At 34.2% G+C, this 21,464-nt stretch overlaps 2 protein-coding genes across 3 annotated transcripts; one reads left to right on the top strand and one right to left on the bottom strand.

The window, feature by feature from the left end:
* The first annotated feature begins 361 nt into the window (after window positions 1-361).
* On the top strand, window positions 362-9,657 carry LOC120347003 (ribosome biogenesis protein bop1-like). The gene is made up of 16 exons (XM_039416802.2): window positions 362-666; window positions 929-992; window positions 1,465-1,637; window positions 2,186-2,340; window positions 2,579-2,696; window positions 3,209-3,310; window positions 3,652-3,768; window positions 4,073-4,186; window positions 4,602-4,763; window positions 5,330-5,480; window positions 5,937-6,069; window positions 6,665-6,878; window positions 7,403-7,588; window positions 8,038-8,140; window positions 8,791-8,983; window positions 9,288-9,657. Exons 1-16 carry the CDS (start codon window positions 619-621, stop codon window positions 9,439-9,441), a joined length of 2,187 nt encoding a protein of 728 aa, XP_039272736.1. The 5' UTR covers window positions 362-618; the 3' UTR covers window positions 9,442-9,657.
* A 457-nt stretch (window positions 9,658-10,114) lies between these two features.
* Window positions 10,115-20,778, bottom strand: LOC120347004 (PDZ and LIM domain protein 3-like). 2 transcript variants are annotated; one of them, XM_039416804.2, is made up of 7 exons: window positions 20,618-20,778; window positions 20,266-20,417; window positions 18,519-18,585; window positions 12,787-12,860; window positions 11,711-11,816; window positions 11,279-11,406; window positions 10,115-10,761 (listed from the first exon to the last, which is right to left on the bottom strand). In XM_039416804.2, the coding sequence occupies exons 1-7, from the start codon at window positions 20,723-20,725 to the stop codon at window positions 10,623-10,625; spliced, it is 774 nt and encodes a 257-aa protein (XP_039272738.2). In that variant the 5' UTR covers window positions 20,726-20,778; the 3' UTR covers window positions 10,115-10,622. The 2 variants fall into 2 exon arrangements, with proteins under 2 accessions (XP_039272738.2, XP_039272737.2); XM_039416803.2 differs by lacking the exons at window positions 10,115-10,761; window positions 11,279-11,406; window positions 11,711-11,816; window positions 12,787-12,860 and adding an exon at window positions 16,490-17,902.
* Between the last annotated feature and the right edge of the window lie 686 nt (window positions 20,779-21,464).

The raw sequence follows: 21,464 nt of genomic DNA, 5'->3' as shown, positions 1-21,464 counted from the left end.
CCCTCGCGGGTAGCGCAGCGACCTTACCCTGGATTCTTTTTGATGTTTTCCTTTTAAGTTCTTCAAACTTCGTTAATACTTTTTCCCATTTATCTTATCCAGTAAAATATCATTTATAACTACGGATACCAATATAAATCTGCTTATTTTCGCATTCTCTAATACATTTCAGTTTTTGATTTTTGTGCTTTGTCAACTTGATAATTGCTTCTTTCCATATAATGCTTCAGAAATGACCATTAGATATTTTTGCCATGCAATGTCTCCTGTATCAGAATTGCATCGGTGTAACGACGGTGGTTGGAGTCCTGTTTTTTACGAAGGGTTTGTTTTCACGTTTTTGAAGAAAAGCACAAGCATGTCACCATGCGATGCTTTTGCCATATTTTCCCATGCTGACCTACTGACTGACTGATAGTGCCTGATTATTGAAGAGTTTTTTGTCAGCAAGTTTGTAATTGATTGATTTATTTTTCTGTCCAGAGTAGCCTACCGTACGTCTGTCTGTACGTACCATACCGACATACTTTCCTGCTGTCAGGTCAGGGTACCGGTATTGCAGTATTGCATAAACAATTTGATTTGTAGTAATTAAAAAGATCTCACACTTGGATTAGAATGAGGAAGTCAATTGAAAAGCGGAAGCTGGATGACGATAGTAATAAAGTAAGTGACAATTCTGTAAAACTGAAGATTTTATTTCCAGATTTTAAAATATTTAAAATTCCACAAACTTTCAAATATTGGTAACGTCATAAGTTATTACTACTGACATAAACAGCATTGGGACCAGCAGTTACTAAATTACCTGACCTAACCTACTCCAGTACTCCTCTATGCACTAATCCTGTAATCACATATGCAGATATGAGACAATATAAATACTGAAATATTTTTTGACGGTCATATTATTATTCTATTTATTCAGATTCTTGACACTAATATAAAGATAGAGGAGTCCTCTGAAGATGAACTGAGTGAAAATGAGTCAGGTAATTAACATTGTGTTTATGAAATTTATTGATCTTGTTAAATTCCCGAGAACATTTTCATCAATTCATTTCTTAAAATTTTGACTCAATCTGTCACTCTTGGTAACAAAATTTTTTCTAGAAAATTTCATTTTCCAATCCTACCTGCTCAAATAATCATGCTTGAAATTTCAAACCCTGGGAGTCGAAAACATTTACTTTATGAAGATTCAAACATGACGCCATTCCAATTAAAGCACGAACAGAAACATCGGACTAAAATTCCAATAATATGTCTATATTTATTTTGCGAGGTTTTGCTCGCTCTCCAGAATTTTCTCTTTCTATTAGTGTTTATTAATGTATGAATTTTTCAAGATTAACTATCTATCTTATCCGCACTGCTGAATGGATTCATTTTGTCAATATTTACGCTATTGTACGCCAACTCAATTTTTTGGGCTATGCTTTATTCCATTCATTATTTTCCCAGATTTTGATTTATCAAGTGAAGATTCTGGTGTTGATGAAGATTATTTAAAATTGAGTGATGAAAGAAATCAGGATCAAGAGAAAACAGAATCTTCATCAATCATAAAGCGAGTAACACCATCCTCTGACGTTACAGATGCCAATAATGATGATAATGACACATCTGATGAAGAGGTAACATTGTATATAATATAAGAATATCATAGATCTGTTGAATGTGCACTTCAACAAAGTCTGTTGTTGCGAATATCCAACAACAAATAATCTTTGAGTGAATTTGTCTAAAAAAACGACATCAAAAGAAAAATATCATTCAGAAAGGTCTATTGCTAAAATTATTATTATTATTAAAATTATAAAATGAATTTTTTATCACATTTATTTGAAACATTTAATTTAATTTTACATTTATTTGAAACAGAACCATAAAAAAATATAGTCTATAATTAGTTTTACCCAGCTTGTAATAAATTAGATAGGCAATGTCGAACGAGAACGATTCCACACATGTCATTAGATATCAGTTGCTGCTAGTACAAGTATGAAAGACATGAGTAAGCGTCATATGGAAAAGAAAATTTCTCAGAGATAGCCAACAGTTTTCAAATTACTGCCTATTGCTAAATGTGAATATCTCAATTCGAATCACCTGGCGTAGCACCATTTTTCCTCCCATGTTTCCGATGGTGTTTATGTAATATGTATATTTTCTTCATTTACAGGATATTAGGAACACAGTAGGAAATATACCTATGAAATGGTACGAGAATTTCCCACATATCGGTTATGACTTGGATGGGAAACAAATATCTAAACCCATCAGAAATATGGATGAACTGGATAAATTTTTAGACAAAATGGACAATCCTGATTATTGGTAAGATATTGGAATCAAGGATTTATTTTTTTATTTAAGGAATTTTAATAATTTATTGTCTGGTGTTTCTATATTACAGCTGTACCTTGTGTTTTCTACAATTCTTGGTTAAATAAGAGTCTCTAAACTCTTTACTTTAATGATCTGGGCTTTGAAAATATAATATGGGTAATATCTGAACCACCTACTGCTGTCTATAGTATTGGTGCTAATTCTATTTATGATTTCATTTTCTCAGGAAAACTGTTTATGATGAAAACACAGCTCGTGATCATAAATTGACTGAAGATGAATTGCAACTTGTGTCAAGACTTAAGACTGGAAAATTTTATAATTCAACAATCGATCCCTATGAGGTAACATATCAATTTGTTTTAAAAATAAGCGTCAAACTTGAAGACTTAATAAGGGAATAGATACATAAATTATTTTCCCCTAGATTTTGTGAGACATACCTTTAGTGGATTTTGTTGGTAAAGCAGGTATAGACTCAGGTGTACTCCTGTATTTTGTGTACCAGGTCAGGGTTGGGCCATAATCTTATTCCGATTTTTCTCATTTTAGTTCTATTACGAGTTCGTGGACTGTCTGTGTTAGCCAAGTGAATATACCCCCTGCCCATAGGTTTCAGTCCCTTTATACAACTTGATGTAAAGTAAGCGAACAAAATTAGTCACCTCCATTTTGGTACACACACTTCTGGAGCGTCGTTATAGGTATGAAATAAAAAAAGAGTATGGAAGCTCGGGAATAGGAGATATGTATCTCAGTATAATTAGCCTCCCTGGCTTGTTTCTATTGAATGAAGGAAGTTTTTGCTTTTTATTTCAAAGATCTGGATTATAAGGTTTTGTCTTTTGCTATTTAGCCTTATGTCGATTTCTTCACACATGAAAAAATGATTCATCCTATCAACAATGCACCAGCACACAAGAGAAGTTTTACACCATCACATCATGAAAAACTTAAGGTCAGTAGTAAGAATTTTGAGTTGGCGAAATGAAACAGTTTGCTATTTGAATTGTGACCAACAGGTATATGTTTGATGGCTAGAACTGTATTTCAACAAAGTGTTTTTGTTTTAAAATCATTAAATATTCATCTTTCAAAATGATCAAATGGGAATGGGTTAGGCTTTTCAGTTTCCATTCAAATTTTGACCTTGCTCACCAGTATTGGAAGTTCAAAATTTCGAACGAATATTTCCCGAATTCTCCGGGAATATTGAAACACAAATCTGGCCTCGACTCTGATATTAATGTAAACACGTAAAACTACAGATTTAACAGTTTTTGTTGAATACATTTCTAGGTTGGGAAACTTGTGCATGCCATCAAGATGGGTTGGTTAAAACCTAGAAAAGAGAAAAAAGAAGATGAACAACCTGTATTTTTTGATTTGTGGGCAGATAGCAAAGATGAAAACTTGGTGAGCATAAAGAAAATATGAAATTTTTGCTCAATTATCGGTTTCAAATATTTTGAAAAAATTACTATGTAGGCCACTCTGTAAATATTCTAGTCTGCATAGATCGTTTGCCTGTTTACTAATTAAATCCATAAACATGAAACATCCAACTTCTTGGCTATTCCTAAAACTGGTAACTCGTAACGGTATCAGAAGGCATGGTTTGTCATATGATTATGTCTCTCTCTCTCTCTCTCTCTCTTTGTGATTGCAATAATAATTGAATAGTAAAATATTTTATATTTTTTCTTGTATTAAATTCCAGTCACACAGTCAAATTGCTCGTCGTAAGATGCATATTCCTGCACCAAAAGTCAAATTGCCAGGACATGAAGCTTCTTATAATCCTCCACCTGAATATCTAATGTCCGAAGAAGAGGTGACTTTAATTTTTTCTTTTAGCTTATAAATCATCCAGTAAAAGTTTAATAGAAGATTACCCATCGTGGAAAGTACTGTTTTTTTCATTATTTCAACGAAATTTGAAGTTGGGAGTTTAGTACATTTTATGATTTTTTCGAGAATTGTGATATATTAAAATTGTATCGGACCTGTATTCGCAACCAACGTCAATTTTCTAACCCAGTTGTTCTCTACCGGGGTTTCACCGGGGCAGTCATGGAGTTCTACAAGTTTCCATTCAAATTCGAGAATGTTTATATGTATATTGTTCAAATATAATACCTATTAGGTTTTTCCTCTATTATTAAACTTGCTACGCTGATAAAGACACTCTATTTTTAATAGCAATTTACTCGAATTATCCTATTTCAATCAAAAAATACTCTATCTAGAGACTGGCATGGGAACAAGAGGATCCAGAGGATAGGAAAACAAATTTTGTGCCTCAAAAATATGATTGTTTACGGAAAGTTCCTCAGTATCCTAAATTTATTCAAGATGCTTTTGCAAGATGCCTTGATTTATATTTATGTCCAAGACAACGAAAAATGAGAGTAAGTTTGCATTTCTAGTCTTCTGGCTGAAAGGGGGCAGGATTTCATTCTTTATTTGAGAAACTAGAGCACAAATTCCCAAACTTTAAAGTCATAGATTTACTGTCTGTAATACAAACTTTTGGGGAGAAACTTTCACTTTACTGATTAAATTATCAAATTTTCATAATATATGCAAATTTGATCATGCGATGCACAAGTTTGCTTTTGTGTGCAAAAAGTCATACAATGTTACAAGTGGTCTCTGAAAAGATTTGATCATTTTATGTCAAGTTCTAAGTACAGGTAGTAACGCAAATTTGTGAAATCAGTTTGCTTCTTGACGACAATATAAAAATCTTTTTGACTTTGTGTACCATGTATTATTTTATGTGGTCCAATTTCATTTGCATGAAATCACTGATAATGTGAGACGCTCTTCTGCATAAATATATTTTGGTAATTGCGTCTCTATTGCTCCAGAGTGAATATCGTAAATTCAAATTTTTGGATTGTCCAATCAAACAGTGTCTGAATTCTGGTACAACTTCTTCTTCCATAAAATGATCTTCCAACAATTTTTCCAGGTTAATGTTGATCCAGAAGATTTGATTCCAAAATTACCAAAACCGAGTGACTTGCAACCATTTCCTACAGTACAAGCTCTATGTTATCGAGGACATGAAAATATCATTAGGTCCATTTCTGTTCATCAATCTGGACAATGGATCGCTTCAGGTAATTAATTGCTTTACATTACAATAATTTGCGTGATTTTTGATATTCCAAATACAAATATATTATTAATATTTTAGAATCCAGATAAGTGACGCTACCGCTTTATCTTTTCATTTTTGGTGTTTACCCATTCAGAGTATTCAGAATTATGATAATTTGTTTGATGGGATTCTAAATTAGAAAACTATAATTATAATTCCAATTATGAGCGCCTTGAATGTCAAAAATTTAGGGTTGAATTGCATTAGATTTTCACGGGACCTCTTGTCTAATCGAGTTCAATGCACAAATTTCAAATATATCGATGTTCGTTAGAACAAGCTTAAACTTGATCTGTATCTTTTATATCCTTACATATTATTATTAATATTTGAGTCCACCAACCTGAATCGCTATGATAGGAAAAACTCAATTTCAATTAAACCTAATTAGATTGTAATTGATCTTTTCTTTCAGGTAGTGATGATAAAACTATTCGTGTTTGGGAAGTGAGTAGTGGTAGATGTGTTCGAATCATTCATACTGATGATGTTGTCAAATGTGTGGTATGGTGTCCCAATGCAAGTGTCTGTCTGCTGGCTGCTGTAATGTAAGATTTTACAGATAACATTTTACATTTTTTAACATTTCACAGATGTTATTTATATGCAAGATATTGTAGGGGTTTGGAACCAATGCTCAATGGAGTGTATGCTTTGAAAATATCTGCTTTGATTTTTGTTTTTGACACAGAGTGGACGGTGGCCATACATTTGAACCAGCGCACATTTGAACTCATGTGTATATCTGCGGGTTCAATCTATATGCGGGTGCTAAAACCCATGGGGGAGGGTTAGTATGGGTTCAAATATCAGTAAAACAAAAAAATTTTCATAGGTGCAATTGTCTTGGGTTCAAATTACGGGTTCAAATGTACGTTGGTTCAAATGTAATGGAACCAGGGTGGACCTATGGATTGTTTACTATTCATGTTGTTGTATAAAAACCCTCCTTCTTTTTAAATACTGGATCAATTACTTTGAAATTTTTATTAGTTAAAGATTGTTGTCGCTGGAAGGCTAAAATTTGATACTACTTTGTTTTGGCCTTTGTGTTAATTTGAACATTGCTCTATTTTTATACTATCAATCAATTTTAGTCCGTTATATATTTACTTTTCCACTCATATCTCTTCTGTTTTTCAGTGCAAATTCAGTGGTGATTATCAATCCTTATGTTGGAGATAGATTGATATGTCAAGCATCTGATCAATTGATAAATTCTTACGAAGAACCATCTCAAGAAGATACCGAAATTGGAAATGAAAATGCAGCCTCTAGTCAATTAATACCATGGCGTATTGTCGAACCAGGAGAAGAATTCAAAAATGGTTTCAGAATTGTATTGGATCATGGAAAGGTAGTTGAATCAGAAATAATTTTAGTGTCAAAATTGGTACATTTGTGTGAAAACACATACACGAATATTGAAAATTTACTAATAATTAGCTATTGGTTTATTAGTTGAAATTGCCTCATAGAAAGCAAAATTATAAATTATATTTTTTTATATGGACTTAGTAAAAAATAGTTGTTTTGGTGTTATATCTTTTTTTTGTAAAATTAGGTACAGTTTGATACTTTTCGGTACACTTTGATACAGTACTTGTCTTGACTAAATCATAAATCAATGTTGTTTAGTAGTTAGAAGCATTTATTGCCAGTAAAATTATATATTCAAATGTTGTTTTTAGATTGATTTAGTGAAAAATTACCAAATAATTTTCTGTATGTATCACATTTATTTTTCACACTTTTTTGCATGAATTTTGCAGATCATAAATTTAGTCTGATTTTCTTTTTTAAAAACAAAAGTTATTTCATAAGATGAATTACTTTTGAATTTTTGTATATTTTAATTAATCATACTTATTTATTTTGCAGGCTGTTTCCAAAGTTACCTGGCATGGTAAAGGTGATTATTTTGCCACAGTATTGCCAGGTAATGGACATATGCAAGTACTTCTTCATCAGCTAACCAAACGAAGGTCACAAAATCCATTCAGTAAATGCAAAGGATTAGTACAATGTGTTCTATTTCATCCAAACAGACCTTTCTTATTTGTAGCGGTGAGTTGGAATTCTGCATGATTTTTTTTTTAAAATGGTGTGAAAAATGATTATCCATGTCCATGATAAAGTAATGTAAAATTTGCATTTACTCCAAGACATCTGCTTTTTTACACTGATCATCTGCTTTTCTTTGCAATCTTATTTCCTAAGGAGTTGTTTGAAGAAAATATATTTTAAGATATTTTGAAATTTCTGAGGAGACCAATTTTGTGTCTTTTCGAAAGATATGCCGAGATTTTTCCTTTGTTGAGGATCTATGACAATGTTTGCTGGGTAGGATTGGATAGAGTAATAGGAACTTTGATATAGTAATTTTAAAATTGCAAGATTGCTGCTCTGCGCTGGTATCAAAAGCCAGCTTGTTCAAAAATGAATGGCTACCAGCTTAATCATATATTGAACCATGCTAACTGTCACAATTATTCAAATTTAATTTTCTGTTACAGTCACAAACTATCATTCGTGTTTACAACCTGATCAAACAGACGTTAAGTAAAAAATTAATTGCAAATGCAAAATGGATTTCTAGTATTTCTGTTCATCCAAAAGGTTAGTCTTAAACATAGTAGATTTTTGTATCATTCAGTCCATTATACCCAATTACTGCACTTTTCGAAACTAAAAAATGATAGAATTTAGAACATCAAACTGTATAATTTAAACCATATATTAAACCAAAAATTAATGAAAATAAGCAGTTTGAATCAAGTGGGTATATGTGATTCAAATATGTTCCAATATAATAAATGCCTTCTATTTGAGGCAAAGATGGATATTAGTATATACGTCTTCTTTTCAAATACTGGTTATTATTTATAGATTTTAAGAATTTGTCTGTATGTCTGTCTGTCTGTTAGATGCACGCGATATCTCACGAAAGCGAGATTGAATCTGCTCCAAATTTTGCATGTCCGTTTATCATATCTCGGACCAGAAGCCTATCAATTTTGGACGAATTATGTCGTATAATTAGCGAGTTATTGATTAATTAGTGACGGGACACAAGGTGTCACTATGGAGTAAGAGCGCTGTTTTGGGGGATCCCCTAACTTTCGATCGATCAGTCTTTGGTCTCTGAACATATATTCTCGTTTAGAAACTTCATACATATATAAAATTTTGTTATTTTGTCTCAAATACAAATCTTGAAATCGAAAATCTGTTTGGCGATACCCGTTATAACAATGATCATTTTTTAGGTGATGATATTTTGGTTGGAAGTTATGATGGACGATTGATGTGGTTTGATATGGATTTATCAATGAAACCATATCAAACATTACGGTATCACAAGCGAGCGATTAGATCATGTTGTTATCATAAACGTTATCCATTATTTGCCTCGTGTTCTGATGATGGATCTGTTATTGTCAGTCATGGTATGGTATATAGGTGAGTACGAGTGTTTGATGAATTTTTACTTTAAATAGGAAGATCCTTGAAAAATTTGAAAGGTATTATAATAATTCAATTTAGTCTTTTTAATGTGGAAAAATAATAAAATGTGTGATTTGTAAAAACTTGATTTTTCCATCAATTCCAGTGTCATATTAATAGGAATTCTATGTTGGTTTATATAAGTTTATATGGATTTGATTTCTTTTTGACAGACTTTGTTATAAAATTTGTCTCTTCATATCTCTCGAACTACACAGAATTCTCTGCTTTTTAATTTTATATTTGTTTCCATTTTTAGTGATCTTCTGCAGAATCCACTTATTGTTCCTGTGAAGGTATTAAAAGGTCACAGAGTAGAAAGGAATTTAGGTGTTTTAGATTGTTGTTTCCATCCATCTCAACCGTGGATTTTTTCATCTGCTGCTGACAACACAATACGATTGTTTTCATAACTAGTCATGAGAGAATAACTCCGACATTCTCGGTAGGGATTAGGGTTCAATTCCGCAGAATGCCTGCCACCGTCTCTGGACTGCCATTACTGCTGCTAGTTTAATGAAACCAGACTGGTTTACAACAATTCAATATAAGTAATATTTGTTACTTAAATACACTGCCTCCACAGCAGAATCTTTTTTGTATGAAGTTGATTGTATGTTATTCAAAAACTTGTTATGGATATTGCCCATTGACACTCTTGGAGTGAAACTGGTGATTCCATCTCACCAAAGGTGATTGCTTCACTGGAAGGCTCCTCATTAGTTCATACATTGGAATACTCAGGCACTTAATTGTTCATGCCAGCGGTCATGTTCACTAAACCTTTTTGTTAGTATTATCTTTCCACGGTTTGAATAGGTGACCCACACAGCTCCATAACCTGCGCTTGGCTATGGCCAAACTAAGAACAAGCTAGGGTGATGCGCAAGTCGTCAAGTCATCCCAGAATTTTCTGCCTCTCCAGTCCCGCAGTGATTTAGTATGATACGGAGGTATTTGTTTGCGTTAAGAGAACAGCAGCTTTTTACCCGAGATAGATACTCAGTCCCCGTATTGTTAAGCCTTGGCGAACCAGTTACTCTTTTGTACTTTACTTTGTATGCCCAGCCGTAAATTTACGAAAGATTTAGGTAACCATGAGTTTTATTGTAAAATATATGCAGCATAGAACTAGGGCAAGCACAATTACTAGAACTAACACAAATAGATTCACCCGTTCAAGCGGTGTGTACTATTTATAGGCACCGAAATTTTTTAAATAAAAAGATAGGTGAAGAAAGTGCAGATGTATGAAAAAATAGTACATTATTCATGCCCGGTCAGAAGCGGGTTGAGTTGCCATTAGCTGTAGATGATTTGATGCAGTGACCGTATATCACCAGTGGCTGTGCAAGAGAAGCTCCCAATGTCTAAATTTATGTTGCAGAAACGTGGATAAATTAACCAAGTCTTATAGTATAGAAAAATGGCATCAAGAATTTGATTAATTTCAACCGACACAAGCAGTTGTATGAAAAAAACTTCTTTTTTGTAGAATAGATTCAGTTGAAGCTCTCGTGATTTGAAGTTTAGAGGTTGTAAAACTGTACCAGCAATTATCAAATGAGTGACTCTATTGAGTTTTTTGTTTGTTCTATTCATCTTGTACAATCTCTGAAAGAATCTTGAAACTGCGGGATTGATGCTGACGCTGTGGTCTGATGTCTGCTCTGTGCACCGCTTTATAAACAGCCGAGTTGACGTCTGGTTGGTAAGCAGATTCGTCTTGTGCTCTGAAATATTGTTAATAAAAATGTAGCTGCGTAAGAAGAAGAGAGGTAGCCCACTTTATTCTCATTAAAGCAAGTATATGTCTCTCACTATTTTCAAAATAACTTTATTAAAGCAGGCACGTAAAGTACCAATGTTTTCCCAACAATTCTCTGTCCTCGTACACAGCGTATCCTCGTTGTACAGAATTTATATGTTGCATATTTTACCAATGTAGTGCTAACTATGAATAACTTTAAAAGCGAAGGTTGAAACTCATTTTGAAAAAAATGAGTACTTTGCAAGCACAAATATTGCTGACGGGCATTATTAACAGGATCCATTTTGTAGTCGCCTCAACCTTCGGTAATTCTATGCTGAACGTCTTATATCAACCTTCTAGTTCCGCATTCTTGGAGACATCTAAAGAGTCCAACAATTTCATGTTGATTCAATTATATACAGATTTATAAAGGCATAGGTCCAGAAGCTTAAACTACCCGATCAATTAATTAACGCTTTCGCATATTTTAAACTCACCCAGGCAATGAGACACCAACGGATTTCGCTTGTGCTTGAACAGTATCGATGATGTTGTCATTGGAATAAATTCCCATGGGTGTGTTATATTGCGCATGTACCACTTTCGACTTTCCCGGACCTTGCATCTATTAATGTCAATTAGTAATTCGGTTAATTTTGTTTCAACGAAAAACCTTAATCACGAAGGCCTGACCATTATAAACCCTTCTAAGTAAGGTTGTTCCAGTAAACTTTATGGGTTACAAACGCTCTTTCTTTATGGCTTATGCTCTAACCGTGACAACTCATGTAAAAGTGATTCATGCAAATTTAAATACGTAATTCACGTTCGTCTTAACGAAATGTTCAATGCACGGACTCTTTAGCGCATTACGCTTACAAAATCACACATTCGAAGCTATATAAATATATAAAAATGTAATGCCTTACCACCATCAATCCTTGTTTGATAGTTGCAGCTTGCTTGAGAGCATTTGGGTCAAAAACTGGGGATTGTGATGGGTCTGACATTGATGGAGGTGCGTATCCGCCAGGCCTAAAAATAACATAACAAGCTTATTTTGAAAGTAAAAAGCGGTAGCGTATATGAGCCAACATTCGGACTTCATTCAAACTTATCGAGGTTTGCTACTTGATGGGGCTTGAGAAACCAATTTAGTTTACATATCTTTTAAATTCCCAAACGTCGCTTTTTAACCCTTTCCATGCGATTTTTATTTTTTATAAAATAATCGTATTTGCTACACCGACTATATGCATTTGTACCCCCACAACTAATCGATCGACTAACGAAAAAGTAATGATCCTCTGCTGCCCACTGACGGCTCGTTGGAAAGCTTATTTAAAGAGCTTGCAATTGGCGATTGAAAAAAAAAAATTTTTTTTGAAAGGGGTGGTCTGAGTCACAAACCGGATAAAAAAAGGCATTTTTTTTTCTTGGGTGTTGAAACTTCAAACCGTGATAAAAAATAGAAATATTCGCTAAATCCTTTACTGTTACCGCTTCTTGGTTGGCAAACAATAGCATAATATTGCTGTAGCAATTTCGTTATCTTACTCAAAATATTTTGGTAGATGGAAGGGGTAATATGTCTTCTATTACCACCCAAAAAACACCAAAATTTGCATAAATTTCAAAAACACTCCCTCGTTCCGCCGCAAATAAAATTCCCATGGTAAACGAAAGCGAGATTTACCGTCGCTTATGTTAATCTCGAAGAAGACTTCTTATCAATAAACTAAAACCCGGAAAAACTAGAACAACAGTTTGCGACCCATTGCTAAATAAAACAGTGGAGTACATCAACGTACCCGCCGCAATCTAGCGAGTTTTATCGTGGGTACGTATACGTGCCCACCGCACGGAAAGGGTTAAAGGAAGTCGAACATCAGGAATATTGAAGTGAATATAAATTATAACAAGTTCAAGGGAAAGCAAACTGCACTGTTATTGCTGCATCCTGGCTTAAGTATTGTAGTCTAATGTTTCAGATTTAGAAACCTACTTATGAGCAACAGGGGGTCCAGGACGGAATCCTTTGGCTGTTCTGTTGTGTGCAGTTCCAGCGTGGTTTGGCTCCTTTAGAAATACAACAGTATGAGTAATACAATATGATGAGTTTGAAATATAGGTCGCTGGGAAGATAATAAACTGTACACGATAACGTTGTAGTAAAGTTGCAATAAAAGTAAAATATTGATTGCATTACTCCAAATAAATATTCAGAGCATCCACCCTATTTCACCACGAATTTGCGGTCTCCACTGAAAATTCTAAAGTACGCAACAATGAATTAATTATCCCGACCCTCGTTATATTCTCTGGATTATTCCAGTTTGGGACTTATTGTTTATGCGCAAATACAATATCGCAACAAGCTTCCAAAACTTCCATATGTAACGTGACACTCCATCTGCGCTAAAGGGTAATTGCAAGCATTGACCGAGTTTGTCCCAAATCCCCCAAGTTCATCTAAGTCAACATGTAGCTACAAGCTCCTTAGTCAGAGTAAGCTTATTGGGTGTTGGAGTTACAAGAAACAGTGACAGTGAGTGAAGTGGCGTGAGTAATGTATGACATCTAAAGTTGTCTTTCTACGTCCTGTGAGAATGTAATGCAACCTGAGTCATATATACGAAGTGAACAAAATACGCCCCAGGTGAAGAAACGCAAATATTCACAATTGCAATATCGGTCAACTTGAAGTCGTTTAAAGACATTTGCACCGAATGGGGGGTTTGTTGTAATGATTACGCTTGACCGAAGTAGTTGAAGAGAAAACATCGATACCACCGATACCCCTGTTGACACAAACGCAATATATTAATTTAAAGTCATTTTTAGGGGTAACCAGACTCAATGTCGAGATGTGGAAGTTAACTTAACCCCTGAAAAACAAAACTGCATATCATAATACACGTCAAGATATGAATACAGTTACGTTGTGATCATGATTGAGTTTAATACCTACTATACGAAGAGTAAATGGAACAGCAGGAGATCATGGGTTAACATCTAGGATAATATGCTGGCGAATTTTGCTCATAATGCCGACGTTTCAAATTTCCTAGAAATTTTTGAAAATGCCTGAAGACTTGACTTGGCTATATGGCTATGCGTCTCCTCCCACCTACTACATCATGAACTAGCGGAAGAATATATTTTCAATGAAAACAAAGCGCAGACGCTAAACTAGTAGCTCATTTGAAGCTTGGGCGTCCTTGTTTCACTGGTCTCAAATCTCTGTCTCATCATTAAGTTTTTCAGCTCTATATATATATAAGTTTCATTTGTGTCCAGAAAAAGTTTGACGAATTAATTTTGACTACTTCACGCTCATGATTTAGGCTCTTTATTTAGAGCACCAGGTTGTCGTGGCGATCAAACACCTGTTTGGTGACAGATTAAACGCGAAATTACAAACAAAGTCCTAATCGCCCCATTTCATATAAATAGATTTTTCCTCAACAATGACATTGAATTCCAGCCCAGTAATTATTTGAAAACGACTTTAAACTGGTTGAAACCAGATTTGTTCAAGCATAGAGTTGGTAGAACTTCATGTATTCAAGAAGCCCTAATCGTAATATTGACGATATAATAATTGCGTAATTGATCCGAATGCACGGTCTTGAATGAAAGAAAAAGCCGTAATGACCCGCGGGAGATAGGCGTACGGCAACCCTCTTGCACGTATATATTTTGCCCATGTATTCAAACCTGCCAGCTCTCGCAGAGTTGCAAGTGGTTCTATGGTAACCCTGCTCCTAACACTTATTTCAATGTCTTAACACAGGGGAGTGCAACCTTTTTTATAGGCGGGCCAAATACAAGTAACTGGGTGAAGCCGCGGGCCGAACTTAGGAACTCTACCTACGAAAATCTCTGGATACAATATTACAATACAAATTTGTAGTTTTTATTCGATATTTCTCTGTTCTTTCTTCTCACCATGCGTACCTTGCAGAATTTTCTACTTGCGAAAGGGATTTTGTAATTGGAATTAAATTAATTTGTTCCAAGCCCTTTCGTAAGTAGAAAATTTCCTAAGTACGGACGCTCTTTACCTGGAAAATGATATAATCCGTTCCAAGCCCCCACAAAATTTGTTATAATATTTGACTGAGCTAAGCGAAGACCGTGAGAGTGGGAGGACGGCGGTCGGAGGAGGCATTAAAATTGAAATATAAGAGAAAACGTAATGTACGAAAATGAGCACACGCGCATGAAATTCAAAATTTAAGAATTTACTCTTTTTATTTTGCAGTTTCAAGAATTAAAACCGAAAATCTTTGCGAGTCGACGCTGATTTAAATATTTCATGTCGGCTGTTATGATTTTATTTTTGATTATATATTGATACCGTTAACTTAAACTAAACGATATCGTCATCAACGACGCCGCGATAGATACTAAATAATATTTAAGAGCCATTTTATACGCTCTAAATTGCAAGAAATGGAACCAATGTGCCCTCATGTTCGGTCACTATCGAAATGAAAGAATGAAAACAACACAATTAGCTTTTAGATTTATTGCCGAGGTCGCACAAACTATCTCGACAAAATTCAAATATACTATAATAATTGTAAAATATTTTCAATCACAAACATCCGTGACGTGAAATAAGCACCCCAAGTCAGAGCTAATTGAAATCCTTTCATGCCGACTGTAACTTACTACCGACTGCCTTTGATTACGTTAAAAAATGAAATAATTGTAAAATGTTTTGGATCAAAACGTTGACGGCGGGCCGGCGCTAGGATATGTGTGCCATATTCGGTATTCTTACAAACGCCAAGAACGATATTCGAAGTTCGCGATATTCGAATATTAAATTCGAATTGGACACCTTCAAGCATTGCATTAACCTAAAATAAACAAATGTCACTACACGCGTTTTTTGTTTTCGATTGTCGGCCTTTCGTATATATGTAGAAAATCTTACGTTGGTCGAAACAATATTTTTACGAAAAGAATTTTCGTAAGTTGGATTTTTCCAGAGCTTTACTTAAGTATGATTTCTATTGTACAGTAGATGCGAGCATAAAAAATTGTTTATTTTTTTTTATTGATTTTACGGTGCAATGTTCGGGGTCTTGGCAGAAATATTCAGTTAAGACGCAACAAATTTCTAAAGGAAACTGATATATTCAAAACTGTTGTCACACCAAATTTAAACGAATTCAGTGAGAAACATGCATTTATATATAACATTGTGTTTTTTTTCAACAGTTCTTGCTAGCTAGTTTCACTGATATGGTAGTGGCACTCCGGGTACTGTTATAGGCTTGAAATTGCTCGCACGTTCAAGATTGATTAAAGTAAAAGCTCGTTTCGCGAGCACATCTTTCAAAACCGGCACTTCTTCGCGGGCCGCACGATTTTTCTTTGCGGGCCGTAGTTTGCACACCTGCCTTAACATATTAAAAAGTGTAAAATTGAATAGTTTCAAATGAATCGGTTGAAATGTTTGAATCCCGGCTTTACCATCTTGTTTGGCGCAGTCAATTTGGTACGTCTTCCTGCGGGATAAAGCCCTGGAAACACTGGGTAATAACCAATGAAAAATTAACATTCCCATTAATATGCAAACATACAATTGATCAACCAGGGGTGGTTTGCAGTGGCAATTACCATATTTTGAATACAAACTTTTGAACTTACATAACACTAGGAAACGCCATAATTCAAACACACACTGAATGCTGATTGGTGAAGAATATACTTTTTTATTTCATTACAATCACAATCATGCTAAACACTTGATTCGGAAGCTTTCCATTAATTTTTTATACAATCCAGTGCCAGAAACATGTCATTGTGCAGATGCTGAACAAATACGGGCCTGTTTCGTCAAGCATTTCTCAAGAAAATGTTTCTGGCACGGTAAGCGAAGCAGTGCAATAAACAAATACATGCTTAATAATAAAATCAGTACTTACGACTTTAAAAAATCATGCATGTGCAAATAAGTGTATGTATGTATCTAGCAAAAATGATTAATAGTAGTAAAAACGTCTATAAGTGCCTTCCATTTTTTTCACAAAATACAGTCATTTGTCAAAGGTCCACAATTAGAATAAATTTCTTACATATCTTAATCAACTTAATTTGGCAACTAAGACGAATGTAGAAACGGATTGTGTTTGGGCCTCATGAAAAAGTGGAAATATTGATATGTTTTGGAAAATCACACCGCATGTTCTTAAAACGAACGAATATGCAAACGATATATATATGGTGACTCCTGACACCTAATAGGGTGAAAGGCATTAATAGAGCCAGAAAAGAGTCTGCAAATGCGACGAAGCCATTTTAATAAAATGTTATATTACTGACATGGTTATTTATACCAGCAAACGTCACTGTATCTGTGCATAGAAAAATTACAAATCCATCAGCCCATGGTAGGCGATGTTTTTGCAATATTAAAGTGGTAATGGAAGGAATATTGACAATGATTGATTATGGTTATGGTTAACAAGGTACTGCTGCAAATGATAAAACTGTATACAAATTAAGTACAGTATTAGGATTTATAAATCTCCAACCTGAGCCTTGTATGTCTCGGCTGCATTTGCACCTGAGTAAAGACCTAGTGGAGAGTTACCGCCAACAATTATCTTTTTGGTTACTGTCTTGTTGGTTGGATTGCCAGAACCTGCATTTGACGTTACCATATATGGAGGTTGCTCCTGGGAGTCTAGCACAAAATCCGGTGGTGGAGGAAAGTCGTCTGGTTCTGGTAGAGTTGCAACATTAGAATTATTAGATGCATTTCCGGGTTTGAATGGCGCTGGTCTGCGATTATATTTGCCTACATCATAAGTAGACTTAGCTGAGCCATTCGCATTTGCATCGTCAGGGTTTTCTATGGTTACCTTCGCAATACCTTCTGTAGCTGAGTTTATGCCGTCTGGCTCCCCTCTAGCAGAAGTAGGAAGCGTTGTTTCATCGGCACATTGCGTTTTTGGTTTAAATGAAACAGGTTTAAATCCTGGTTTTGTCTCCGCGGGCTTCTCTACTTCACATTCTGTTGCAGTTGTGGCCGGCGCACCAAATGGTTTTGCACTTCTATTATATTTGGATATTCTTTGCTGGGTGTCTTTGACAGCAGTCTATGTGTATTCCAGTGTGTATGATTTGTATCATGCATCAAGTATATTGGTAAAGTCAAATCAACAACCATGCATGTGAAACAGACAAAATATATGATTAGGGAAATATTCTACATTGTTACATCCACAGTCACAATTTTGCGACTGTAGAAGTTGGCTGCATTGGGATAGTAAATTTTTTAAATTATTCGAATTGTCGAATGGCAAGTTTTTTTTTTTTACCTAATATGAATGTCTGACACCGAATTAGAATTCCTCTTCTTAATAAACATGTTTCATCTTTCAATAATTGATAATTTATGTGTTTAAATGATCAAGCATTCAAAATTTTGATTAAAAACTGATTCCATTTCATAGTGTAACACGATCTTGTCATTATCATAAAAAATCTCAGTCGCTGTGGAAATGAAGTATCGGCATTCCAATACACAGCTGCATATCATTTCATGCATTCGATGTAAAAGCTTCTAATGGTCAAAGCACACAAATCCGGAAAATTTCAATGGACTTTTGACATGTGTGGTCTCAGTCATATACTCATTAAAGATCGACCTTTTTTCCATGGCAAAATAAGTGGAGTTTTTGTGAGATATTGATAAGAAATAATTGTACTTACATAAATACTCCTATCACCATCAACCTGAACTTGACCTCCTGGGAGTTCTGTTACTTTTGCAGCATTCCTAAAATGAAAATATTATGTGTTATGATTTAAAAAATAATTGAAGCAAAATTCATTCCTATGCATTCTGTTTTAATTCACTCTTTCCAAACTTATTTAATAAAACATGACAGTAATAGTACAGTGAAATGTCACAAGGCAGCCAGCTTTGTACCATTTTCACTGAACTTTTTAAAATGAGCATATATATGATTGGAAGTGGTTTACAACCTTTTTAGTGTCAGGAACTTGTGAACTTGAACCAGACACAATGCTTCTAATGCTTACAGAAACTGCCTTGAATTTCTCACATTAAAGAGAACAAACAAGACCAAATGTCCAACTTGATGCAAGTTAGACCAATGAGGAGTAGCTTAATTTTGCTATCCTGTTTTCATATCATGCATGCAAAAATTATATACTGGGTGGGATTCTTCCGTGTACCCTTGGTTCGGAAGTACTGCACTGGGACATAACATAAAAAACCCACTATTTTGGACATGAATGTCTGTAAGCATGTAAGGTTGGAAAACAGCATCAAACAGACGACTAACTCTTTTATCATCAAATACAATCTACAATATTAATAAGTGGTCCTATTATTTTTATGAGTAGCCATAAGTAACCACAAAATAAGACCATATGAAATAACTAGTGTTGAAATTATATTAGCTTTTTCATCTATTGTATGATAATTTCCAGTTCCATTACATAACATGACAGGAAGTAAAATGTATTCACAGATCTGATCAATCACCATTATTCTGGTGGGAATATCATGGCAGAGCTAAAAATATACTTAACTGAGACAGAGCATATTAGCAGTAATATTTACTAGCGTAAAATTGACAATAGCTGGGATGGCCATTTCAAACATGGGACATATATCATTCATGCTAGGTTAAGCATGTTAAGAGACTAACCATCCAAGTTATTCAATTGATAAAACAATATCATTGAAGAATGATGTATTGGTACCACAATCATAGCATTTAAACTGATCAATCAAAATAATTTTCAGTTCGAAAATGCATGCTATCTATTTCATTTGGATCACAATAACTATGCTAACAGATGGATTTTACATTGACAGACTAGTCCAAATGCATTTATAAAAAATAGTTACATACTGTAAGAATGAAGATGTGAAAATATCAAAATAAATGACATTCCGATAGAGTAACTCGATAAGCCCCGAAAGCCCGCCTGCTATAGATATGACAGAAAAATGAAGTATAGGCATAGTAACTTTTATGAGTAAATATAAGATCATTCCTACAGCACCAATGAGGAACACTTGCTTTTCATTAGTAAAGTTTTAATTTGTACATTCAATAACTACAATTTAACTAATAAAACTAACATTGTTATGTAAGGATATGGAACAATCTCCATGTGGACTAAATCCTAGGTACTGAAAGTGTCTGTTGATTAAAAGTAACAACAAATAATTTATGTAAATACTCTGAATACAATACATGTTGTGATTTCTAAAGTCTGTTTGAGATAATAATGATGGAAAGTTGGTTTTAATGACAGAACACTTCCAGAACGTTGACAGTTAATGAAATCTGTGATCATCAACAATGAATTTTTTGAAAGCTCAGATCATATCTACCCATGCTTTTTATATCTTTATTAAAAATAATTTAGATTATGATATTATTGAAAAATAACTTGTTACAATATCAACTCTACTCACTTTTCGAGAACCATATGTAAAGACCCAACTGCTTGTCTCACTTTTGCTTCACATTGATCTTGAGATAAATCTTGTACATATTGATTGTTAACTGCAATAACAACATCTCCTGACTGCACACCACTTCTTGCAGCTAAACTTCCAGGGGTTACCTGAAAAAAAAAAATGTCAATAGATCATGTTAGCAATAAATATCTTTAAATATAATCTGAATTTTTATTTGGTCAATGCTGTTACAATTTTTTCAGAAAAAAAAATTTGCCTTGAATAACAGATCATTAAAAAGACCAATCCTTACTATAAATATACAATATTGATGCAACTGGGTGAAAATAACAAAGTCAGCACTTACTCGAGTTATAACCAAGGGTTGGTTGAATTCTATTCCTCCAGAAATTCGAAATCCATATGGCGGAGATCCGAATAAAGTCAATGATGTCTGAACCCTTGGGCGAGGCATTTTATTCCAGATTTTGTGAAGCCACTAGCTTAAGCAAATAATAACTAATTATGCTAGAAAATGAAAAGCAGTTTTTTAGTAAAAATATTCCATTCTGAGATTTAAGAATAAGTTGAATATTAAACGCAAAAATGAATATACTTTCAACAAAAATTAGAGCAAAGTAGCAGCTTTTAAGAACAACACTCAACTTTAAAAATAGTATAGAACATTAACAACAGTATTTATAAAATTTCTAAACTTCATAGAACTCAATATATTCAAATTTAGATCAAAATAAGAAAATGCAGATGGACAAAACCCCTGCTATCAAAGTCTATCGCTCACCAAGCAGGATTAACACTGCTATTGAGTAATCCATTGTCCCTCATCGCTCAGTCACGAAATCTATGATGGGAAATGACATCAAAGTTCATTAGCGCTGATTGATTTTTAAATTTGTTAATTTGTGACTTAAAACAAATAAAATTTTATATTTGAGCTAATACCACGCCCTGTCTGTAACTTTTGCCATTTCACTACAATTAGGGCGTAAAGTTCAAGCGACCAGACGATAGCGGCATTCTACAATGTATAATGACGGAATTCTGTTCAATAAAACACTATACTGCTTGCGCTTTGTAGCCATGTTACACTGTATGCCATCGATTAACCCGATTCAGTCGAATATCATTTTGATGAGAAAACGTCTCTCAAATTACTGATGTACATTACGTCGATTTCCAAATGTTTCACTGAA

This window comes from Styela clava, chromosome 11 (assembly GCF_964204865.1).
Source record: "Styela clava chromosome 11, kaStyClav1.hap1.2, whole genome shotgun sequence".
NCBI lineage: Eukaryota > Metazoa > Chordata > Ascidiacea > Stolidobranchia > Styelidae > Styela > Styela clava.
The sequence above is the reverse complement of the archived record's forward strand: the minus strand, read 5'-3'. Positions and strand labels throughout refer to the sequence as shown.